Raw genomic sequence first — 26,301 nt, 5'->3', positions numbered from 1 at the left:
AGAATCTTTAATTTTTTGGAGATGCAAGAAACAACAGAAGGTCTCACTTTCATCCACAGAAGCCGAATATAAAGCCATGGCATCTACTGCCATGGAGATCGTTTGGATTCACAACTTGCTGGAAGATATGAATATTGAAGTTCAAGGGCCCACAAAACTGTGTTGTGATAATAAAAGTGTAATTTACATTGCCAAAAATCACGCATTTCATGAGCGCACGAAGCATATTGAGATGGATTATCACTATATTCGTGAAGAATACTTAAGAATCATAGACCTTCTATATGTTACATCAGAATACCAACTGGTAGACTTCTTCACCAAAGCGTCGTGCTCTCCAAGATTTAACTTCCTTCTTGGCAAACTTTCAGTTGGCACCCTATTGAAGGGGTGTGTTAAAATGTAATGATCTTTTTATATATATATTCATATATATATATAGAGAGAGAGATACATTTACATATATATATATTATATATGTATATGTATCTATCTAAGTATATATATATATATATAATTTTTTTTTCAAAACCTGATAAAGGGTATTTTAGTCATCTCTCATTTTGTGCATATTCTCATTTGAGAATATGACTGTATTTTTCTTGCTTTTATTTCTTTTTAGTTTTTCTTTTTATTTTTTATTTTGTGTCTTTTGTGTAATATGGGGGGGGGGGGGGGGCTCAACATATACGTTGGAGCCCCCTCCAACGGTTATATTTATAACCGTTGGAGGGGCTCCAACGTATATGTTGGAGCCCCCCCCCCCCCCCACTCATCCAACATTGTATATATAGGGGTGCTCCCCTTCTCATTTTTCTTATGCTTTTATAAAGCCTCTTTTCGGACCCAATATATTGAAGTTGATATTTGTATGCTTTTGTGCATGTGTATTTGTGCCTTTGTGCACTTGTGAGAGTTCTCCTTTGTGCCTTTGTGCACGCTTTGTGGTTCTAGCATTGTGTTTATACACAAAGTCTCTTTTTATTTAGAGATTTTCACAATGAGATGCCACTATTGCAAAGAAATAGAGCATTTAAAGCGATGTTGCCCTGCATTGAAAAAGAATAATGACGGTTCTGCGACTCAGCCCTTTAGAGAGAGTCCTATGGACAAGAATGGGAAAAAAGATGGTAGTGGAAATACTCAACCTTCTAACTTGTCTGTTGGAGGTTCTTTTGAGCATTCTGGTGAAATTCAACTGCGGATTTTAGAGTTGATGCAACAGATTCTACAATTGCAGCTTTTAACTCAATCACTCATTGTTGCTCCTTCACTCTCTCTTCTATTCCCACTTCTTCTTACAACATTGTTTGTGTAGGTATTTCTAGTATTCTTAGGTGGTTGATAGACTCAAGAGCATCATGTCATATAATTGTTCATGAGTCCATATTAGCCAATTGTCATACCTACAATGGTACCTTTCACACTGCAGATGGCTCCTCCATGGTGGTATCCAAAGTTGGATATGTTACTATCAATTCTTGTCATGGGAGTAAATTGAATATTTTACAAGTTTATCATGTTCCTTCTCTTGCAATGAATCTTATTTCTAATGGCCAAATTACCAAGTTTAACTGAAATGTTACCTTATCTCCTGTTGATTGTGTTGGTCAAGATCAATTGTCAAGAAAAATGATTGGGATTGGCCATAGAAGGGGAGACTTGTATTACCTGAACTAGTTGAATATGAGTTCACAAAGGAGATATGAAGCTAGTCTAGGAGTTGCAGTTGTGGATGAGTCAGATTTGTGACACCAAAGATTAGGTCATATCTCTAGCCTTAGGTTGCAACATTTGGTATCTATTGGTAGTTTAGGTGAGTTGAAGTAAAGTTGTATCAAGGCATGTGCAGGAGTATGAGAGTCATAGGCTGACGAAGGGTCACACATTGCCATTTGGGATTTGATATAGGGAAGTTGAGCGTCCTTTCTATCCAGTTCATTCGGATGTATGAGATTCCTCACTAGTCTTGTCCAATGGGGGTTCATCATATTTGGGATCTATCATTCAAAAGTCTGGAGAAATTGATAGAGATGTAAATCATAGGATAAAGGTTGGGTGGATGAAATGGAAAAGTGCAACTGGAGTATTGTGCGATCGTAGAATGCCATTGCGGTTGAAGGGAAAGTTTTATAAGACGACTATTAGGCCCACTTTACTATATGGTACGGAATGTTGGGCTGCCAAGAGACATCATATTCAAAAAATGAGTGTAGTTGAGATGCGTATGCTTAGATGGATGTGTGGAAATACAATAAAAGATAAGATTCGGAACGAGGAGATACGTAAGAAGGTAGGCGTTGCACCCATTGAAAATAAGATGAGAGAGAATCGTTTACGGTGGTTTGGACATATTCGGTGAAGGCCTAATGATGCTCCAGTTAGAAGGATCGAGAAATAGGAAAATATATTAGTTAAAAGAGGTCGGGGTAGGCCTAGGAAGACATGGATGGAGGTGATAGGAAAGGATATGAATGCTTTGAACCTCACCGAGGACATGGCATTGGATAGAAATGATTGGAGGAGAAGGATTCATGTGGAAGACCCAGAATGATTTTCTTTTTTGGTTCATATCGCCGACCCCAATTGTTTTGGGATGAAGGCGTAGTTGTTGTTGTTGTTGTTATTGATGACTACACAAGATATACTTAGGTACATTTCATGAAAAGCAGAAGTGAACTATTTGAGATCTTCAAAAGTTTTGTACCATGAATGAAACTCAGTTCTCAACTAAGATTAAGACTATTTGAATTGACTCTGGTGGTGAAAATGTCAGTTTTGTGTTTGAGAAGTTCTTGCAGGAAAAATAAATATACCAACTGAAAGGAATAACAGACATTTGGGAGACAATGAGAGTTCTTCTCTTTGAAGATTGTGTATCAAAAACTTATTGGGCCGATGCAACTCAGATGGCTATTTATCAAATAAATTGTATGCCATCAAGTGTTTTAAAGGTACACCTCCTTTTCAGAAGTAATACAAAATGGTTCCAAATTATAAAATGACGAAGGTGTTTGGGTGTACCTGTTTTGTGCTTAGGTTTGGACAAACCTATTCTAAAAGAAATGAAAATATTGTTGAGATTCCATTATTGGATCAAGCTGAAGCAGAGGAAGTAGAAAATATAAAAGCCAATTTTGATCATATTCCTTCCACAGCTGAAACAGATCACACAAACTTGGAGAGTTCCTCCACTTCACCTCCTTCTTTGTCACCTTCACATGTACGTTGAAGTTCAAGATTGGCTATTCCTCCTTCCTGTTTTGTATCTTATGAGTCTTTCTCTCTTAAACAACATGCATTTTTTGCTTTAATTCACTCTTATGTTGAACCTAAGTCTTATTCAGAAGCTGCTTCAAAAGAGAAGTGGCAACAGGGAATGGTTGAGGAGATTAATGCATTGGAGAGGATGCATGCTTGGGAATTTGTAAAGCTTCTATCTAGAAAAAATGTTATTGGAAGCAAGTGAGTTTATACGATCAAAACTAAGGCAGATGGTTCAGTGGAGAGATACAAGGCAAAATTAGTGATTGAGGGCTACAATTAGAAGTATGGGACTGATTTTGCTGAAACCTTTGCACATGTGGCTCATATGACCACCATAAGAACCTTACTTGCAGTTGTTGCAGTAAAACAATGGAGTTTATGACAACTAGATGTGAAAAATGTCTTCTTGAATGGTGACCTATATATGGAGTTGCCTCAGGGATACTCAGATCCTGAGGGTAGAGTCTGCAAACTGAAGAGGGCCTTATATGATCTCAAACAAGCACCTCGAGCTTGATTTGATAAATTTAGTTGTGCAGTCAAATCACTTGGCTTTAAACAAAGTTATCATGATTAGGCCTTATTTGCATCCTCTATTGTGCATGGAAAGTGCCTATTGCTATTGTATGTTGACTACGTGATCATCGCATGGGATGACCAGAAAAAGGTTGAAGATTCCAAGAGAAAATTGGCTAATATTTTTGAAAAGAAGGATTTGGGAATCCTAAAATATTTCTTGGGCTTGGAAATAACCTACTAAAAAAGGGGACTATACTTGTCTCAACACAAGTATGCAACTAATCTGGTAGTGAAAGAAAGATTGGCAGATGATGCTAATAAAGTTAGTCAACCCATGTAAGCAAATTTGAAGCTGAGAGCATCGGATGTGGTGAAGCTTGAGGATCCAGTGATTTATAGACTAGTTGGGAGCTTGATATATTTGATTATATCTAGACTGGATATTACTTATGCAGTCCATGTTGTTAGTTAGTTCATGAGTTCTGCCACTACAATCCATTTGGCATTGTACTTTGAATCATTAGATATGTGAGGGATACTGATGCAGCGCGGAAGCGAAAACCCTTCACTTAAAGGATGCCGACGTGATGATCGTAGTTGCATCCAGGGAATGGACATTGTTCTGCTGTTGGGCTAACGTTGGGGCGGCTCTCCCAGTGCACAATCGTGCAGCAACAATAACTCAATGGGAGATGTGGAAGACAAGGAATCGGATCAACTGATCCGATCAATGGTTTATGAGAAAATGGGAAAACTATAATGAATAAAGACAAGGTAAATAGCAAGGTGAAACTAGCAGCTGGAATGAAAGAAAATAAAGGAAAAAAATGAAAGTGTTGCAAACACTGGCAAACAGACAAATAACATAAATACAGCTAGCCAAAAGGCTGTTGTAGGTGACAGAGAAATAAAAATAAAGAAATGTAAGGAAGGTAAAAGCTGTTGTAGGTAGAACGTGACAGGAAAAATAACAAGTAAAGAAACCTAAAGACAAAGGGGAAATAGGCAATAGGAAAAAAAGGAAAGCTACCGAAGAAAAAGATGGCTGCTCCAAGTTTAATATCTTCTCACGCAACCCTAGAATAGGGTATTTAAAAGGTTGCTAACGGATCTGGATCTCGGGTCCAATCCCTGGACCCGAGACAAACCCGATGCTACTGACGTGCTGAAACACTGTCAAGCTGGAACATTGTTGAGGTGCATGTGCATGCTTCAGACCTTCGTTCTGACGAGTCTCCACCGTCCCATTGGTGTCGGCCTGGATCATTCTGTAGAGACCGGACCCGGTTCTGTTCTGCATCATTCTCCCCGGGTTGGGAAGAAGTCGGCTCCGACGACTGATCTTCTCCACAGTAAGCATATAGATCAGACACACCGAAGATAGGCGCTTCCATTTAAAATTGTGATATGCTTCTGACTCTGCAAACTTACCAATGACTACATCTCCAGCTTGCAAGTTGGCACCAATAAATGAGAATCCATCATCATCAAGGTTGGCCACCCTACCATACCCACGAAGTGTTTTTCAAAAATCTACTGCCCCTTTCATTTTGCAACGCTTTCCTGTCTCCTTCACGTCAACTTCAGATTTATAACTTCTGATATACTCAGCCCTGAACATGCCATGCTGTAATGAAGCTTGATTCAATACCAAAGAGATTTCTTGAATGCCGCCAAGATAAACATTCACAGCCACAATTGCATCCAGACCCGTCCACCCGGGTGCCCCTACTCCCACTCGTGGGTTTGCCGCCTTATGGCTCCCACGCACGGGTTCAAGGGGAAGGTTACTGCCTTCCCGGGTCGGACAGAGGTACCCGGGTCTCCAGCAAGGCCCAGTGGGACGTCATGGCCCTACAAGTCCGACCCACACTGTGGCGCGATCCCCATGGTGCGAGGCCACGAACCCAGGCCTGAGACAGGACCCAGCGTAACATTGTGGTCCTGCAACTCAGGCCCGACCTGCGACACAGTCGTCGGGACCCGCTGCGCCCCTTGGCGGTTCGGTTGGAGGGTACCCGGACATGGGCGACCCGGGGTAGCTGCCGATTCGAGATGGAGGGAAGGTACCGAATGGGGAGAATTGCCGCAACCTGCATCCCTGTGCAAGGCTTCCTCAACGCCTTCTCGTCGCGTCGTGTGTTGGAGCATCATCGGGGCTGGATCGACGACAGTAGTATCAACAGGGTTAATCGCGCACGCGCCTAACTGAGTCAATTACACTGCGTGCATATCCGCCTTGGATTGAAGCGCATCCATCCGTGCTTCGACCCCATCCATGCGCTTCGACAGACCGGCTACCTCTTTTTCTAGGCATAGCATATCTTTCTGCATCTCCGTCACCATGTCGAGTATCCGCTTCATGATCTCCTCTCGCGCCTTTCCGCTCATAGGACCGTTCCTCGCTTCTTGCGTCATGTCGTTGACCAAGGAGGAGTTGTGCTTTGATACCATTTTGATGCAGCGCGGAAGCGAAAACCCTTCACTTAAAGGATGTTGACGTGATGATCGTAGTTGCACCCATGGAATGGACGTTGTTCCGCTGTTGGGCTAACGTTGGGGCTGCTCTCCCAGTGCACAATCGTGCAACAACAGTAACTCAATGGGAGATGTGGAAGACAAGGAATCGGATCAACTGGTCTGATCAATGGTTTATGAGAAAATGGGAAAACTATAATGAATAAAGACAAGGTAAATAGCAAGGTGAAACTAGCGGCTGAAATGAAAGAAAATAAAGGCAAATAATGAAAGTGCTGCAAACACTGGAAAATAGACAAATAACATAAATACAACTAGCCAAAAGGTTGTTGTAGGCTAAACGTGACAGAGAAATAAAAATAAAGAAATGTAAGGAAGGTAAAAGTTGTTGTAGGTAGAACGTGACAGGAAAAATAACAAGTAAAGAAACCTAAAGACAAAGGGGAAACAGACAATAGGAAAAAAAGAAAAGATGCTGAAGAAAAAGACGGTTGCTCCAAGTTTAATATCCTCTCACACAACCTTAGAATAGGGTATTTAAAAGGTTGCTAACGGATCTGGATCTCGGGTCCAATCCCTGGACCAGAGACAAACCCGATGTTGCTGACGTGTTGAAACGCTGTCGAGCTGGAACATTGTTGACGTGTGTGTGCATGCTTCAGACCTTCGTTCTGACGAGTCTCCACCGTCCCATTGGTGTCGGTCTGGGTCATTCTGTAGAGACCGGACCCGGTTCTGCTCTGCATCAGATACTATGCAGTATGAAATGTTATTTTCGTCATCATCTTCTTTAGAGTTGAGAGCTTTTTGTGATGTTGATTTTGAAGGGTCTCCTAAATATCGCCTTCCTACCACTGGATTTTGTGTTTTTGTAGAAAGATCCTTAATCTCTTAGAAGAGTAAAAAACAACAAAGAGTTGTCTTGTCCACAACAAAAGCAGAGTATAGAGTGATGACTCAAGTCACAATGGAGATTGTTTGGATAAGGTGGTCACTGAGAGAGTTGGGAGTTTCCATTGATGATCAGACTCCTTTATATTATGACAACATGATTACTATTCATATAGCAAGAAATCCTAAGTTTCATGAAAGGATTAAGCATATTGAGATTGATTGTCACTATACAAGAAGGGCCTATGAAGATGGAGTTATTGCTCTTGAACATGTGAGCTCTAAAGATCAGATTGCATATGTGTTAACTAAGAGTCTTACTCTGCATTTCAACACTTTCCTCTCCAAACTTGGGATGATTCCTCTTGCATCATCTCAAGTTTAAGTTTAAGGGGGAGTGTTAAGAGTTATGTATAATATGTGTATCACCATTAGTGTGCTATGCAGGGTTATTGAAAGCGCTATAGGACTCGGGGAAGCGCGCTCCACCGAAGCGCATTTCGAAAGCGTGAAACACAACGCTTTTGAAACATGCTGGGAAGCACAAGATTTAAATGGGAAGCACGCTTTCCCATTAATGGAAAGAAGAAGAAAAAGAAAGAAGAGGAGAAGGAAGAAGAAGACGAAAGAGGAAGAAGTAGAAGAGAGAGAGAGAGACGGTGGGGAAAGGGGTTATTCGTCTCTCTCTCTCTCTCTCTCTATATATATATATATATACACACACACACACACACCGTACCCAGTTGACATATTTTATCCCTTAAAAATGCAAATTTTATCAAAAAAATACCTTTTTCTTTCCTTTTTTTTCCTGTTTTTTACCTTTTCATATTTTCTATTTTTTCCTTCCTGTTTTTCCTTTTTTTTCTAAGCCTTCTTTCTTTTTTCCTTCTGTTTTTTTTTTTTTCCTTTTCTTCTTCTTGTTTTTCCTTGTTTTTTTCTTCTTATACTTGTTTCTCTCTCAGTCTTCCTGTTTTTGATATAGTTTATATATATATATATATATATATATATATATATATATATATATATATTTGTGTGTGTAATTCATATATAATCTGTTTGACCATTTTTGAGTTAGATTTCTAGTTGACTGCTTCTGAGTTGTATAACTTATATTTCTATTGCCTGCTTTTGAGTTATATTTCTGGTTCACTGTTTCTGAGTTATATAACTTATATTTATGGTTGATTGTTTTTTAGTTATATTTCTGGTTGATTATTTTTGAGTTATATAACAAAAATCTTATATTTGGTAAATTAAAAAAACATAATTTTATTTTCGATTCCTATTCGCTTCCCTTTCGTCTCCCACTCAAATCCTAGGTCGCTTCTTTTTTCGTTCCCGTTCGAATCTGGGTTCACTTCCTAGGTTGCTTCCGATTCGCTTCTTTTTTTGCTTTCGAGATGATTCCCAGTTCGCTTTTAAGTCGTATAGTGCTTCCCTCTTCATAAAATTTTAGAAGTGTCTTGCTTCCGGCTTCCGCTTTCCGAATCACTTCCCGCACCCGCTTCCTCAACTGGCAACTCTGGTGTTACCCCTCCTCTTGTATATATTTGTACATAGTATTATTGTCAGGGGGTATTCTTGTACTTATAAAAGTAGCTTTAAGTCAAAAGATTTTGTCTTGTAGTGGAGTAGAGGGTAAGTCATGTCTCCCCTATAAAGGTGTTTTCTTTTCATTTTATGTTTAATGAAATTTTCTTGTGTGCTTCCTCTCAACTTCTCTCTTCTAGAGTTCTTCTTACTTTGATATAACTCATGCAGTAGTGACAGAAATGTTTAACTTGACTGACCCCGATTACGCCAGCCTAAATGTAGTTACGATAATATTCTCCATGTTAATTACATCAATAATGCTCACCTTCCTTAAGACGTTTATTGATAATGTATTAATACAATGTTTCTATGTTTTTGAATCAACCAAAAGGAGTTTAGGCCTTACATCTTATCCATTACACATCTACAAAATCAAATTTCAAACATAACAAAAATAAGGCAGAGAAAAGATTTAAAACCATCTTGCCAACTAAAAATTATGAAAAAGGAGAGTATCACAACTTTCTATAAAAGACAACCGCAAACATATTTTCAGATCATAATGCAGTCATTCATGTATCACATTACATGGATTATTACCAAGCTACTAGCAGGGCAAAATAACTAGAGGTTTCATTGTACTATAGCACAGATAAATGCTTCATTAAGCTGGCAGTTCGGGTGTTCATATATAGAGATGCACCGTCAAATCTTGAAAAAAATGGCATTATTTGTTATAAAAAATGCATAAAAATCTCAAAGAAAAGACACATCGATCTGATAGGCCAAAAGACAAATTAAAAAGGAAAAAAAAAGGTCTAGAACATTTTCATGTAGAAGCATTTTACTAAGGAAAACCACTGCAAATATGCAATCATGATATAGGTCTTGACAAGCATCAAACAAAATTGGTTAAATTCAAGAGGCATAATACAGTAAAATCCTTAGAAAGGAGTGATAGATTAGCATCTGAAAACAATGACCCTTTTTCAAAATGTTGAGGAATCAATGTATGTAGACAACCATGAGGAAGGGAAAATTTCACACAAACCTTCAGCTTCAGAGCTTGCAAAGAACCGAGGGAGTAGTTTCCTAGTTGGCAAGACCTTCAGCTGAAATATGTCACTTGAAAATTGAATCTGTATGAGAACATCTAATTTACCAAGCAAGTGCGCCAACTGGACACAAGCATAATGCAAGAGTTATGAACCTCTGGTTCCAACCATAAAAGCTTACGGCCCACAGCCAGGAGTATGGAGCAGTCTAATAGAAAAATCAAAACACAGATATAGCAACTTCATGTTCAATGCCCTTTTATAACAAAATCTAAAATGAAAAGCTCAGGCTACCACAACCTGGTAACGTTGAAAATTTCCCGATAATGGAACAGCTACCACACTATTTAACCTAGTAGAATATGATTCATTACTTTGACAACAGGTTGGCTTATAAACAGCAGTTTCAATGAATAACGTAAGTGTATAACCTATCAACTATCTCACAAGAATAATGCAAAATATTAAATATCTCGCAATTAAGAACATGCCACAACACTCATACTCTCACGGGCTAAAAGCAAAGGTCCTCGTGACATGCCCTGGTATACCCCAACACCGGAACGGCCTTTCAAGCACACAACGAAAAGCGAGCTAAACGTCGCTCGTCAAGTGCATGGGTGCAATAGCACAAGCACGCATGCACACAATCACATAAAAAGAGTGGGGAGGCAAGAGAGCATAGAAGAAAAAAGAAGACTTCTATTAGCAAGTTAACGTGTATAGAGGCACCCCGAAATCACCTTGCTCCCGGAGGTTCTTAGGTCAAAGGCCTTTTACATGCACTACAAGAAAACAAAAGATGAACTACATCAAACAACAAAAGCAAAAAGCTTGGCGGTCGGGAACACTCTCCCCCGCCAAAGTTGGCACCGTCCTCGATGACAATCGTGAGTGGTACTCCTCCACAAGTTGATGGTGGTTCCACATACTGACTACTTTCTCCCAAGTAGCTTCACTCTCTAGTAGACCTTTCCACTGCACCACGTACTTCTTCACCTCGCTAAGATAATTGTTAGAGTGGTTGAGGATGACTTCTAGTTTTCTGCCTGAGATGCTAGTTGTTGAAGGCGTGCACTATGAAATTGAAGCATGTTGAGATGTGCTCCGCTGTGGATCTCCTTCATCTTTATGAAACAACTTCAGGTTGGACACATGCAACTTATAAGCCAAGTTCCTAACATGTCTTGTGATGGTGAAAGAGTCGTCATATTTGCGAATGAGGCCTCTGTGGTGACCCTGAAAAATAGAAATGCACTCGGGGTAGAGCTTTACCAACACCTTATCTCCAACGTTGAACTTTGCAGGTCGACGCTTCTCATCCGCCCATTTCTTCATGAGCTTCGTAACCTTGTTCAAATAGACCATTGCCAACTTTGCCTGGTCCTGTCAGTTTCTGACAAACTGGTATGTGTATGGTGCTTTCTCACGTCCACGTGCAGCAAGAGAATGAGGAGTTTGCGGTTACTGCCCCATTGCAACATTAAACGGACTATGGCCATATGACTCACTCTTCTGAATGTTGTAGCAAAATTGAGTGACATCAAGCAAGTTCACTTAATCCCTCTGGTTAGCACTCACAAAGTGCCGAAGATACTCTTCTAGGATGCCATTGATTCACTCGTCTACTCATCAGTTTGGGGATGAAAGCTGGTGCTAAAATGCAAATTTGTCTCCAACAATCGAAATACCTCATGCCAGAACTTCTCAGTGAAGCGAGCATCTCGATCATTGACAATGCTTTCTGAAATTTCCTAATATTTCACCATATTCTATACGAACAACTTTGCAGTATTGACAGTTGAGCAGGTGGCAGGGGCAGACACCAAGGTTTTAAAACCCGTGACTCGGGACTCGACTCGTTCTTTATTGACTCATGACTCGGCGGGTCAACTCGGTGACTCGGACCGGGTTTTATTAACTTTTGATTTTAAAAGAAAAACAATTTATAATTTGTCTCAAACCATGTTTTTCAGTAAACAAGAGATCCTTGGGTTGTGTTAAGGCATGTAATCACTGAAACTGGGAGAGAGATGTGACTCTTTCTTAGGTTGCTTTTGAACTGATAACAATTGGCATCAACTAAATTAGCTTGGTTTTTGCTTGTATTACTTCCTGGGTTTGTCATTTTCTAGTTAAACCATTCATAGAGAGCAGTAGCATTGAAAAATGCATAGGCTGATCTCTGCCAGACTATCTCACAGGAATATTCCCAACTTACCAGTTACCCTTGTGTCATGCCCCCTTATACAGTATTCTTAATGAAAAATTGAACAACAATGCCATGCCATGTGTCCTTTTTGTTGTCCATGTGACCATATATAAATGTACATCCTTGACAAATGAACAAAGGTCATTAAAAGCAACTAATGCTGTAGCAAAAAACTCTAGGATAGCCTGCTAAATAGTCTTCAAATTTCTTTTTTAGACAAAGGACTATGGAGTAAGTTGAAGAATAACTATGGTGTAAGTTGAAAAATATGAAATTAAGTGGCATGACAAAAATTCTCGAAAGAGATGCAACATATAAAATCCTGGTTGTTCACTCCCAAACAGAGCTAAAACTCTTTTCCTTATGAACACTGGCTCCTAATGTTGTTTCTTATGAATTAGCAGGATTTTTGTATTTTGATGGTTCTGTGCATTGTCAAGCAATCAAGAACTTATGTGAAGCTCTGTTGACATTTGTCTTATTGGTAGAAATTTATGGAAACGTTGCGAATCCTCTCTTGAGTGACTTCTAGCTACTGGCTATCACAAGGCCAATTACTAGTTTCCAACATATGCTTAGTTCCTTAATTTTATGCTTCTGATAATACATGATGAATATTATAGTTGATTATGCTATGATAGTGATACCTACTACCTGTTACGAAGTTAACACACACACGCACAGGGAAGATCCAAGAGCATACATACCAAAAATCAAATGAGCACATCAGTCCATCAAATCAGCCAACACAAGGACCACTAAGAACACACTCACAAGAGACCCTAAGGGTCTGTCTGATTGCTTGTACAAGATTGGACAGACCCTTAGAACATAACAGACAAAACATATGTTCTGTCTGTAACAACCGTACTTCGTCCCATGTTTGTTTCAACTCAAATAAAAAATCAAATTTCAAATATCCCAGAACTCGCCCGAGTCAAGCCGAATCAAGCAAAGTCGGGCCGAGTCAAGCCCGAGTCAATCCCGAGTCTTGGCAAGCCGAGTTTGCCTTGCCAGGTTGACTCGTTGGAGGGCCGAGCCGAGCCTAGTCAGCCGAGTCAACGAGTTGACTCGGCAAGTTTTAAAACCATGGCAGACACAAAGATAGCATACTTCGAGAACCTGTCCATAACCATAAGAATTGAATTGCAACCATGTGCCTTTGTCAGACTAACAATGAAATCTATGTTGATGCACTCTTATGGACAGCTCGACACACGCAATAGCTCCAACAATCCTCCCAGTCTCTGGTTCACAATTTTATTCTGTTGGCAAATCAAGCAGGTCCACACATAGGCATCTATGTCGTCCTGCATCTGCGGCCAATAATACGCAGACTCCAACAATACCAACGTCCTCTACTGCCCTGGGTGACCAGCCCAACATGTGTCATGGCACTCCTGCAACAAGCGCCTTCGCAGAGTTCCCCACTGTGGGATATATAGACGATCTCCAGTGGTACAGAGCGGATCATCCTCAAACCAGACTCTCTGGGTCTTTCCTTCCTTTACCAACATGATAATTTGTTGGGCCATCAAATCATTCTTTAATCCTTCTCGAAACTGTTCGAAAAGATCACTTGTCAGTTGGCTAGTGTTACCTTCCTCTTTATGCAATACTACGAGTTTTGCCTTTCGACTTAGGGCATCAACAACGACAATGGTTCTGCCAGACTTATACTTAAGGACCATGTCAAATTCGGCAAGGAATTCCTGCCAACAAGCTTGCTTCAGACTCAGCTTCTTCTGAGTCTAGAAGTAACTTGTTGCCACGTTGTCAGTGCGCACAACGAACTGCGACCCTAGAAGATAATGTCTCCACACACGGAGGCAATGCACGATAGGCTATACAACCAACATTTTCCACTCGTGCATAGTGTAGCGTTGCTCGACATCCTTCAACTTGAGACTCTCAAAGGCAATGAGATGCCCTTGCAATAACACCCCTCCAATCGCGAAGTCAGATGCATCGATTTGCACTTCGAATGACTTATGGCAGTCAGGCAACTTCAGCACAAGCTTTTCAGTCAATATATACTTTAGCTTGTCAAAAGCTTCTTGACAAGAATCTGACCATACACATGGCCTATCCTTCTTCAGCAGATCAGTGAGCGGGACGGCGATCAAAGAATATCCCTAAATGAAACGCCGATAATAATTGGCAAGCCCCAAGAAAGAACACAACTTTGGGACCTTAGTAGGTGGCTCCCATTTTTTAATTGCCCTGACCTTCTGGTGATCCATCCTCAACATGCCTCCTCTTACAATGTGGCCAAGAAAATGCACTTCCTTCTAACTGAATAGGCACTTTTTCTGCGTCATGTGCAACTAATTATCTTTTAGAGTCTGGAACACAATCTGAAGGTGTTAAACATGCTCCTCCACAGAATTGTTGTACACTATTATGTCGTCTAGGTAAACAACGACGAACTTGTCAAGGTGCGGGTATAATATCTGTTAGATTTTCACTGTTCAAGACCTTCTACACGTGAGAGCTGAGAAAGAGAGAGAGAGAGAGAAAGGGAGAGAGAAATTGCAGAGAAAACCGATACCCCCAATACCCAGGGTCGGCTGCTGTATATGCTACTTTATGTATTAACATTAGGGTACTAAAGTACCCTTATTACAATAAGATAATTTACAGAAACTGCCATTAATGAGTGTGTTAATGTAATGATCACGCGTCTGGATCTCCAGACCCGTGACCCGTAATAACAACACACTTCTTTTCACCCTCCCTCAAGTTGTGCATGGTCTTGAACCATGAACATCTTGCCTTTTAACATCCAAAATCTGTCTTTTGTCAATCCTTTTGTAAATATATCCGCTACTTGATCTGTAGTTCGAACAAATTCAGGTTCAATCTCTTTCTCTTCTACCTTTTGTCTCACAAAATGCTGATCTATTTCAATATGTTTGGCACGACTGTGATGGATTGGATTAAAAGACATACTAATGGCACTCTGGTTGTCACACAGAAGAAGTGATCGAGAGATCGATTCTCCTACTTCTGTCAGTAAGTGTCTAATCCAAGTAGCCTCAGCAGTGGCGGCTGCCATTGACCTATATTCAGACTCTGTACTGGATCTGGCAACAGCCTTTTGTTTCTTACTACTCCAAGAAACCAAATTCATCCCAACAAACACACAATAACCGGATATTGATCTGCGTTCATCTGGATCTCCTGCCCAGTCCGCATCAGAATAAACAGTGATCTCATGTGCATTTTGCCCATTTGTCTTTCGCTTATATGTGAGACCATCCCCAACCGTTCCCTTCAGATATCGAAGTATCCGTTTAATTGCTTCCATATGCCCTTCACATGGGGCATGCATAAACTGAGAAACTTGATTCACCGAGTAGACTATATCAGGGCGAGTAAAAGTGAGGTATTGTAACATACCCACTATGCTACGGTACTGTGTGGGATTATCAAGTGGATCTCCATCTTGAGAACTAAGCTTTTGATGAAGAACGCTAGGAGTGCTCAAGGGCCTGCAGTCTTTCATACCTGCCTTATTGAGAACATCAATGGTATACTTATGTTGAGTGAGAGTCATCTCTTTAGAAGTACTGTCGACTTCAACTCCGAGAAAGTATCGTAGTTTGCCAAGGTCCTTCATTTTAAACCTCTGATTCAAGAGATGTTTGACTTTTTCAATATGCTCATTGGAATTACCAGTGAGGATGATATCATTTACATATATCAACAACAGAGTAATTGTGTCTTGGTTCTTGAATATAAATAAGGAGTGGTCAAGAAGAGATCTCTTAAAACCATATTTTTGGATTTCAAGAGAAAAGCTGTCGAACCAAGATCGAGATGCCTGCTCCAATCCATATATCGCCCTTTTTAGTCTGCAGACATATTTTGTAGGATGGCCTTCTGCGTAACCAGTGGGTTGTTCCATGTATACTTCTTCTCTCAAATCTCCATGAAGAAAGGCATTCTTCACATCAAGTTGGCTAATAGTCCATTGATGTTCAATAGCTAGAGAAAGTATGACTCTGATTGTCCCCATCCTCACCACTGGACTAAAGGTTTCATCATAATCCTGTCCTTGCTCCTGTGTAAATCCTTTGGCTACAAGTCTCGCCTTGTATCGCTCTATAGTCCCATCTGGTTTATACTTTATTTTGTACACCCATTTCGAACCAACAACGTTTCTGTCAGGTGGTCTTAATACGACATCCCACGTACCACATTCATGTAGAGCTTCCATCTCTTCATTCATTGCTTCAATCCATCTTCTGGAATTTGATGCTTGAGAGAACGTTGCGGGTTCATCTTCTTTATTCAAGGCTGTTAGAAAGAGTTGAAAATCTAATGAGAAATTTTCATAACTGACCCACCTTTCAATTGGATGCTGAGAACGTGTGGATCTTCTAGTATCAACGATGCTGGATGTAGAAGACATGTCCATGTCTGAATTAACTATGGTGGGCGGCTCTCTTTCTCGTCGAGTGTAGACAAGGCCTTTATACCTTTCTGGATTCAAAGATGGGTCTGTATTTTCATGAGCAATCATTTCATCGGTAGACACATGTTTCTTATCCTTTTGAGTGCAATTTGAGCAAGTATCACTAGCTCCTGAGAGAAGTTCATAATTCAACCAAGGATAATAAGCCTCAACTTTAGGTTTTGATTTTGAAGAACTAGTACATCGACAATCAAAATTCAATTCATCGAAGATGACATTTCTTGATATTTTGATGCGCTTGCTCACAGGATCATAGCACCTGTACCCTTTATAGTCATCAGCATAACCCACAAACCTGCATTTCAGGGCCTTGTCCTGAAACTTATGTCTCATTGAACTGTCAATATGAACATAGCATAAACAACCAAACACATGCAAATCATAGTAGTTGGGATGTACACCAAAAAGAGACAAGGAGACTTGTTTTCCAAAATAGTCATGGGCAGTCGATTTATCACATGAACTGCAGAATGAAAAGCCTCTGTCCATAAAGTGATCGGAAGGCTAATGTCATGCATCATGCTCATCGCACTCTCAACGATATGGCGATGCTTTCTTTCAGCAATCTCATTCTGCTGAGGTGTGTGTGGGCAAGACACCTTTTTTCTTATCCCGTTACTTTGAAGGAAGTTAGTAAAGTCAATGGAAGAGAATTCACCTCCTCCGTCACATTGGAAACTTAGGATGTTTTCAGAAAATTGGTTTTTGACATAGGAATGAAAGTTTCAGAACAGCTTGAAAGTCTCAGATTTGTGTTTCATGAAAAATATCCAAGAATAGCGTGAATAACTGTCAACAAATAAAAGATAATATCTAGTTCCAGATATGGAAGCAACTGGAGCAGGTCCCCAAACATCAGAACAGATAGTCTCAAAAGGTCTTGAAGCTCTTTTATTGATAGAATGAAATGGTAAGACATGACTCTTACATAAGAAACAACTAGAACATTTGTTGTCATTGACATTTATTCCTAAACTTGACTTGGGAATGAGGTTATTTGAAACAAGCTTTTCAATAAAACTACTACTGCAGTGACCTAGACGACCATGCCAAAGATTTGGCTTATTGATTTCAGAGACACTGAAAACACAGGCAGGATGTTCAGAAGACAACGGTGATTGGAGCTTCAAGTTTGGGTCTGCAGAGCGAATAAGTGCTGGAGGATCTTCTTGAAAGACATACATATTGCCTTGCCTTTTTCCTCTAGCGAACGTCTCCTTCGTGCAGAGATCCTTGACAAGAACAGAAGAGGGAGTAAATTCAACTGAAGCTTTGATATCATCAACAAGTTTAGAAACTGAAACGATGTTTTTCTTGATATTAGGATCATAAAGAACTTTTGAAAGGTTGATGGAGGATTCGGGCAAGGGTATAATGGAGTTTCCAATATGAGAGACAGAGTGGTGTGATCCATCTCCAGTAACTATACTACTCCTACCAATGTAAGGAACAAGTTTTAGGAGCTTACCTGCATCACCAGTAACGTGAGTCGCTGCGCCAGAGTCCACATACCAAGTGCCTTGCTCATTTTGTTTCAGATTCAATTCTGCTAAAGCTGACAGCAATAACTCCTTCACTTCTCTGTTGGTTCTTGTACTGTCTGTGCCTCTTTTTGCTTCAATTTGTGTTGATTTTCCTTTATTTAGGGGATTGAACCAACAGTTAGCTTTGATGTGCCCCTTTTTATTACACAGAAAGCAGGTAGGAATTGGCCTCTGTCTTTGTAGATTGGTATATGTGTTAGGTGTAGGCAATAAGCCACGACCTCCTTGACCACTTCTCCCTTGTGCTCCTTTTCCCTTGATATCATAGCTTCCTCGTCCTCGTGTATAAGCAACCCCTGTAGCAAGAACTTCTTGTGCCCCAGTATGCATAGATGACTCTTCAGAAAATCCCTTTAAGGTCATCTCATATTGTAACAATTTTGCACGCAGATCTTCAAAGTTGGGCAGCTCAGGTAAACATAACAGGGAAGTAACAATCATATGATAGTCATGTCCCAATCCACTGAGGGTTTGCTGTACCAAATCTTTATCAGTTACTGTACTTCCAACAACTGCTAGCTGATCTGTGATAACCTTCATTTTGTTCAAGTATTCCATGATGGTCATAGAATCCTTTCTTAACATTTGAAATTCTCTTTTAAGGAACATAATCCTGGCCTGAGAAACCTGTGAGTATGTCTGAACAAGTCTGTTCCAAAATTGCATGGCAGTGCAGTCATCTGGAATGGCTACAAGTACCTCTTGTGATAGTGTAGATGTAATATAAGCAACTAGCGCTTGATCTCTTTTCATCCAAGCCACAAATTCAGGACTTCTAACATATACTGTAGTAGATTCCCCTTTGTTGTCCCTTTCTTCTCGTGATATGAACTCAGGAGGAACTCGAATAGATCCATCCAGATGTCCAGAGAGATCCTGACCATGGTTGCCAGTTGAGGAAGCGGGAGCGGGAAGCGATACGGGAAGCGGGAGCGGGAAGCGAGGCACTTTCAAAATTTTAGGAAGCGGGGAAGCGTGGGACCACTTAGGAGCGATTCGGGAAGCGTCTCGGAAGCGACCTAGGAAGCGTCTCGGAAGCGACCCAGGAAGCATCTCGGAAGCGAGGGGGAAGCGAAAAAAATAAAAATAAAAAATAAAAAATACAAAAAATTTGAAAAAACAGGGGAAGCGAGGGGGAAGCGTGGGGGAAGCGTGGGGGAAGCGTTGGGGAAGCGTGGGGGAAGCGCGCTTCCCATTAAAGGGAAGCGCGTCCCCCATTAATAACAACACACTTCTTTTCAATATCTTATTCCTCAGCGCAGAGAAGGTTGTAGGCGTTCGTGAAGCTAAATGGCATAACAAGAAACTTGAACGCCCCATACTGTGTCACGTAGGTGGTCTTGGCTTCATCCACTTCGACAATTCTAACCTGCCAATAGCCTGATCGTAGATCTAACTTTTAGAAAACACGAGTTTTACTCAACTGATCAAACAAGTCTGCGAACAAAGGAAGCAGATACTTGTTCTTCACAATCAATTTGTTTAATGCTCGATAATCCATACACAAGCGCTTCGACCTGTCATGCTTCACATGGAATAGCACAAGTGCTTCAAAGGGTGCTTTGGACGGTCGAATGATCCCAGCTTCGAGCATGCCATGTAACTATTTTCGCAACTCCGCTAGCTCGGTAGTCACCATGTCGTACAGTTCCATAGCAGGTGGTCGCGCACTCGACACCAACTCAATCTCATGATCTACTTCTCAACACGAAGGTAGATTCTTCGACAGCTCGACGGCCATAACATCACCAAACTCCTTCAATACTGGCGCTAAGGCCATTACGACGTTAGCAATACTCCCATCTTCATCAATCTCACGGATCATCATTAGGAAGATCCCATCTTCTTTCTTAAGACCCTTCTTCAATTGGAGCACGAACACTAAAAGCTCACAAGGCTTCACCACAGGCAGTACGACAATCGTGCAAGGTTGCTTCTTATCCTCAAAACTGACAACATTCAGATGAGGCATCGGCACAACCTTGTTGCTTCGAAGGAACTCCATACCTAAGATGACACTAAAATTATCCATTGGTGCTACAGAAAATGTGGCCCTTCTAGACCAGCTCAAGATTCTCACTGATGCATCGCAAACAACCCCATAAATAGGCTTCGCTTCAGAGTTGACCGCCTTCAACTGACTCTCTTTTCTCATTGTAGCCCCAATCGCTTCGCCTTTTCAAGAGAAACGAAGTTGTGCACGGTGCCCGTATCAACCAATGCCTTGGTAAGTCGCCAATTCAGAAGGACTTCTAAGTACATCAGCTCTTTGCTCACGGGTGGTCCAACAACAGGTGTCACCTTCACCACATTCATTTGCATTGCTCCAACAGCCGGTTGCTCTGCGGCAGCACGCCCGACTTCAACTTGGACAACGTTCGCAGCTCTAGGCTCGCAATTATCTCTGTTTCGTGGACCACGATTACTATTTGGATAACGATTTGCCAGTGGTCACCATGGCAGATACAACAATCCTGACAATGATAATTTCGCCCTCGGTAGTTGTTATTTCTCTGTTGGTTACTATGTTGTCCCTCTTGCTGGCCATGATTTTGCTGGTTGTCGCCCTGTTGGTTCCCATTACCAGCATTGTTCCCTTAGTCATTCCTTTGATTGTTCCTTCTATTATTGTTATGATCATTCCCGAATTGTCTTTCTGGGGATGTCGTATTTCGCCTATCAATCTCAGCGAGCTTCTCAGCAGCAGCAAATGTCGCAGCCAGAGTTTGAGGGTCTTGCCGATTGAGCTCCATAGCTACCCACCCCTACAGTTCATGCATAAAGTGGAACAACTGGTTTGCATCACCCATGTTTTCAATGTCTAGCATCAATGAGGTGAATGGTTTGACATACTCATGAATTGACCCAGTTTGCTTCATGGCCAACATCTTATTGCGGGCAATTCTACTCTCATTCTTGAGTAAAAAAAAGTCACGCACTTCCTTCTTGAGGTCCGCCCACGAATTTACAACAGGATGCCCATGCTCAACATCACCTTTGTGGTGTCTCCACCAAAGCATAGTGTCATCTGTAAGGTACATCGTTGCAGTGCACAATGACTCTGCATCTTTCGTCATACCTCCAGCCTCGAGGTATTAGTCCATCAAGTAAATAAAGTTCTCTAGATGCCTCGAGTTCTGAGTGCCTTTGTACTTTGCAGGCTCAAGCAACTTAATACGTGGCCCTACATGTGTCACTGATCCACCAGCTAAGGCATTCCTCAATTGTCGCTCCAACTGATCATTCTTCTGTCGGACAACATCCAATTCAGTAGTCAAGATGTTAACCTTTCCAGTGGATCATTGAACTTGGTGTTAAGACTCCCAATAGAGTCTTCATATCTAGTGGCAAGATCTTTCACAGAATCTTTCACTCCCTCTACAATAGTCTTGATCTCTTAATCAAGCACCCCAAAAGCAGTATTAGTATCATTAACCAACCTTTCTACGTTGGTCACAGTCTCTGTCAACTCAGCGACATCGGGCACGAGAGTTGTCACGCGGTCATCGGCCATAAACTCTATCTTCGGAAGGAACCTGACTACCCGAAAGAATATCCTTATGCTTCTTCGAAGGCATTCTCAACAAAGAATGTCAAATCATTTTCCGAAACTTCAACAAGGCTCTGGTACCAACTTGTCAAGGGATAAAAGTGAAGGCACCCTAATGTGCCCCGGTGTACCCCAACACTAGAACGGTCTTTCAAGCACACATCGAAAATCAAGCTAAACGTCGCTTGTTAAGCGAGTAGGCGCAATAGCACAAGCACACATGCATATAAACACATAAAGAGAGCAGGGAGACAAGAGAGCATAGAAGAAGGCAAAAAAGCAGACTTTTATTAGTAAGTTAACGAGTACAGAGAGACCCCGAAATCACCTTGTACCTAGGGGTTCTTAGGCCAAAGGCCTTTACATGCACTACAAGAAAGCAAAAGAACTGCATCAAGCAACAAAAGCAAAAAGCTTGGTGGTCCAAAATACATACTTTCATATTACATTAAACAAAAATATTATGACAATAGTTGCACTCAATTTTCAATTGGTTTCTACTCATTAATTGAGTACCCCATTGCCATGCTGTATCATCTAATGTCATCTTGGTTGGAATAGTGTGAACCCTAATTTCTATCTTGATATAAATCTTTAATTTTTGCGGTAAGTTGGCGGGGGGTTGTAAGGGGGCAGCACCCCTTGAGACAATTTTTTTTTTAAAGTAGCTTCGTAATTTACTCATAAGAAAGATTTTTTACCTTAACCCATTTTCTTGAGTGAAAAAATGGTGAAAATGTACTTTTTTTTTACTTGAACCCACTTATTTAGGTAAAAAAATGGTGAAAATGCACTCTTACTTAACGAAATCATGAAAGTCCTCTCACTGACACAAAGATCATTCCCCAAAATAGTCTCACGGCTCCTAGGGCGCGTGGAAAGCTCTCCAGCATCCCCCAAAATAGTCTCACGGCTCCTAGGGTGCATGGGAAGCTCTCCAGCATATTTTATACAAGTGAGGGTTTTGTTCCTCAAAAGCTCTTTAAAACCCAAATATATAAAAGCACGATTTTGCCTATTTTTAAGTGCGCAAGCACTGTATCGTATACGGGCCGTATCATATGTTATGGTACAATACGGCACCATATCATATGATACATGCGATACACCTACAATACACACTTGTATCTCGTATCGATATCTTGCATCGATACGATATGGTACAATAAGAATAACATTGCTGCACAAACTGTAATGATCAATTTATGGTGGAACAGACTGCAGAGATGTCACTAACATGCAGGTTTCAAACTACTACGAGTGTGAAGGCATGAATTCCGATACGATCGAAATGATCCAATTTGGTTTTTCAATTTTCAAGCCATAAATAGAACAAACAATTATCTTATACATGGACGCCAAGAATGCCCAACTTGTCAATGAATGTAATCAATTGGTCACGCGTGTATGCTACGTCTAAAATGCCCACCAGATACATGAATTATGGATTCATATAAATCTTCCCACAAAGAAGAAGCAAGTACAATTTGCATTACACCTTCATAAAATGATTCATGCCGCATTCCATATATTCGATGAGTAGGTCTAAACAGGTAGAATGTTGGCTATGGTCCGTAGCTTCCCTTCGTAAATATGCAATTAAAATCACACCAATTAAAAACCAGAAATCTTAAACTGAGTCACCCACAATTATCCATACTCTAAAACCATTCAAGATCAAGCACAAGTATCTGAAATCCATCATTAGAAACACTAAAGTTTATCCTAAATATCAAACGCCCAATAAAACCCAAAAAAGTGGTCCACGAAATATAACAAAACAGATACAAATACGAAGAAAAAATTGAAACTTGTGCTGTGAAGAAAGGGCAGCAGCAGAGCTAATAATAAAAGCACCCACTAAACCATCTGATGATCGAAAAGGAACCAAAAGCATGAAGAAAAAGAAGCCTCATATCATATGATTAAAAATTAGTAAGAGAGAAGAAAAGTACCACAATCCAGGGCTTCCGAGTGGGGATTGGTAGACATTTCGACGACCCTCGGCGCCGCTCCAAAGCTAACCCCAGAAACAAAACCCGAAAGTTTAGAGAGAGAGAGAGAAAGAGAGAGAGAGAGAGAGAATGAAGGGTGTTACCTTGCAAACGCGAGAAAGGAAGCGCGGTTGCAATGCGGCATTCATGCCTGCTCGCTTTTCGTAAAACAAAGTCTCCCCAGAACGATTCGTTTCACAGACACCGCCTTCTAGCCCGAGAGACTATAGGAAACGGATCAGGTGATTTGACATATCACTATCAGTGCCTTGGCATCTTCACCGTCCATCGCAGCCACGGATGACGTCATCGGAGTTTTTTGTGTAGTTGCTTGCTGCGCCTACCACTCGCATAAGGTATTAAGGATCCGTGGTTATGCAGTCGATGGACGGTGGGGATGTTATAACACGAGCGGTTAGTGATTTGCCTGATCACTGGATCCAACCCATGCATACATTTTGGATAATCGAAGGGAAAGACCCATCATCCATACCTTGGCTGGCTTCCGGTTGATATAACCCGTCAGGGAGTAAACCCAGTTTCGACCTTATGGCAAGGGATGCTATTCTTGGGTTTCGAACTTGTGACGTCTCGTCAACCGTTTGACTGGCCTGAAACTCATTCATGATTCATCGAGTCGAGCCATGGCACCAGCATCTCGTATAGTGTAATTAAACTGAGCATGAATGATGGGTGTCTAGCTCAGCCCGGATCCACTCGTTAGGATGAGCTTATAAAGGATTTATTTATTGTAGATGTAAAAAAGACAGATGGTAGCTTGCGAGGGAGGATCAGGTGCAATGTGATTGCACACTTTTAGTGTGCTGCTGATCATCCTTCATCTTTACGGTATAGTCTGTTGTCAGATGTGGGGGCTCAACGGTAGATGGTGGGTGATCAGGTGCGGCAGCATACTTAAAATGTGCAATCACATTGCACCTGATCTCAGTTAGTAGCTTGGTTGGTTGGATGGATATGTATGTAACCAACAAGTCACAGGTTTCATTTTAACCAGGTGGTAAGTAGCTCATAAAAAAAAAAAGTTATTTAACGAGCCAGATTATAACTCAAACTGGTACAAGCTCAAGTTTGGCTTAATACAAAACAAGCAAGCTCGAACGGTTCATTTAACTTGTTTACCAGCTGTTTCTCTAATTTGAAACCTTAATTCAAAACCTAATTCTAAAAACCTTTATTCCAAATTTGAAACCCTAATTCTAAAATTATTAATTCAAATCCTAATTGAAAAATCCCTATTTCAAGAAGAAGAAGAGAGAAATGAAGAATAAGAAAAGGGAGAGAGAGAGAGAGAGGAGGGGAGTCAAGGTATACCCTCCGCCCAATTTTTTTTTTAAGTGGTGATACCGCAGTTCTTTGGGATGAAGGTGTAGTTGTTGTTGTTGTTGGTGGTGGTGATACCGCAGTTCCATCCCCCGAACGGTGTTTCACCGCTCCTCGAATGCTGTGAACGCGTGTTCCTCGCCCAACATTTAGCGTAATGTGCGTTCTATGCAGAACACACAATAAAACACTCTTTAAGGGGGTGTTTGCATGTCACGGAATGGGGGTGCCCCATTCTGTGGATTTATCTGCTGCGAAAATGGAATCGGATGCCGCCGGGAACCGTTTCCGCGAAAAACTCATGTTCAGCATGTAAAATGGCATGCCCGTCGAGGGTTTTCCACGAAAACTGCACTTTGTACCATCTGTGTTGTCACTGTGGGCCCCACAGAAAATGCACGCCCATCGATGTGTTTCTGCAGAAACAGCCCACTTTCAGTGACATACAAAAGCGCCCTAAAAGTCTATAATGCAACAGCCGAGTTGGATAAACTGTAAGATTCTCGCAATAAGACACGATGCATCCAGCATAGACGAATTCATATGCATAAATTATGTACAAAGATGACTATCATTATTTTCCATATCATCTAACTCGTAAGTTAAGCACAAAGTTGTATCTTTAAGACACGGGAATCTTATTTTATTATCTATTTGGGAATGTTATAATATGCATCCATTGTTTTAATTACTGGTAAATGCACATATATTACTTGAGATTATAATAGCCAAGAGAATGCTGTGTATACTGCTATTGGTTAGATCATCAGCGCTTGCATGAGTCAGTTGTCCACCTAAACTAAAAAGCATATGAGCCAACCTTTTCTAAGGGCATAACCATAGTTATTAGGAAGCTAAATTAACACGGGAAGCAATGGATGAAGCTAAAGCAGGAAAACAAGTGCTAAAAGTAGTGTGAAGGGGAAGCGGAATTCGTTTTGGAAGTGATTTTTAAAAACGTGTGAAAAGCCAAAATGAAAATATAAAAAGAAGAAAAAACAAGTGGAAAGCAAAAAAACAAAAACAGAGTAAGAAACTAAAAAAACAAAAGGAAAGCCAGTGGAAAATGAAAACCGAAAGAGAAGCGAATTGAGAAAGTGAGAAGCAAGTTTCTACCCCGGCCGGTTATAGCCATTTTTTTTAAAGGCAAGCTGAGGTTAAGCAGACTCCTACTAGTTTACAACTATACCATTGGGTTTTGAACTTGTAACGTCCCAACACAACGTGACGTGCACTAGTGCTCCTAGTAGACAAGCTAAGCCCCTGTTGGTTATTATTGTTGGCATTTTCTGTAAAATCAAATGCAAACACAAAATATACCTGATGACGCCATGGTGTGCAAGTGCTCAACGTTCTTCTTAATCGATCGACGCCCACGATGAACCCAGGCCTAAGGTCAACGGTGAGCAAGACCCTATACCACGTAAACAT

At 40.9% G+C, this 26,301-nt stretch overlaps 1 protein-coding gene across 3 annotated transcripts in view; it reads right to left on the bottom strand.

Annotated features, from left to right (window-relative positions):
• LOC149827362 (pterin-4-alpha-carbinolamine dehydratase 2, mitochondrial-like) overlaps positions 1–23,726 on the bottom strand; it is a 30,224-nt gene extending 6,498 nt beyond the window's left edge. For 2 of the 3 annotated variants that reach the window (XM_090020297.1, XM_090020298.1), the window contains exons 1-3: positions 23,634–23,720; positions 23,491–23,555; positions 9,746–9,819 (exon numbers count right to left, since the gene is read on the bottom strand). In XM_090020297.1, coding sequence (XP_089876423.1) covers positions 9,746–9,819; positions 23,491–23,555; positions 23,634–23,678 — 184 coding nt within the window. In that variant the 5' untranslated portion in view covers positions 23,679–23,720. Of the gene's footprint in view, positions 1–9,745; positions 9,820–23,490; positions 23,556–23,633 lie in introns of all 3 variants that reach the window. The other variant, XM_090020299.1, reaches the window with a different exon arrangement.
• Between the last annotated feature and the right edge of the window lie 2,575 nt (positions 23,727–26,301).

This window comes from Nuphar pumila, chromosome 10 (assembly GCF_984573655.1).
Source record: "Nuphar pumila chromosome 10, dmNupPumi1.hap1.1, whole genome shotgun sequence".
NCBI lineage: Eukaryota > Viridiplantae > Streptophyta > Magnoliopsida > Nymphaeales > Nymphaeaceae > Nuphar > Nuphar pumila.
Note: the sequence above shows the minus strand (reverse complement) of the source record. Positions and strands in the feature narration are given on the sequence as shown.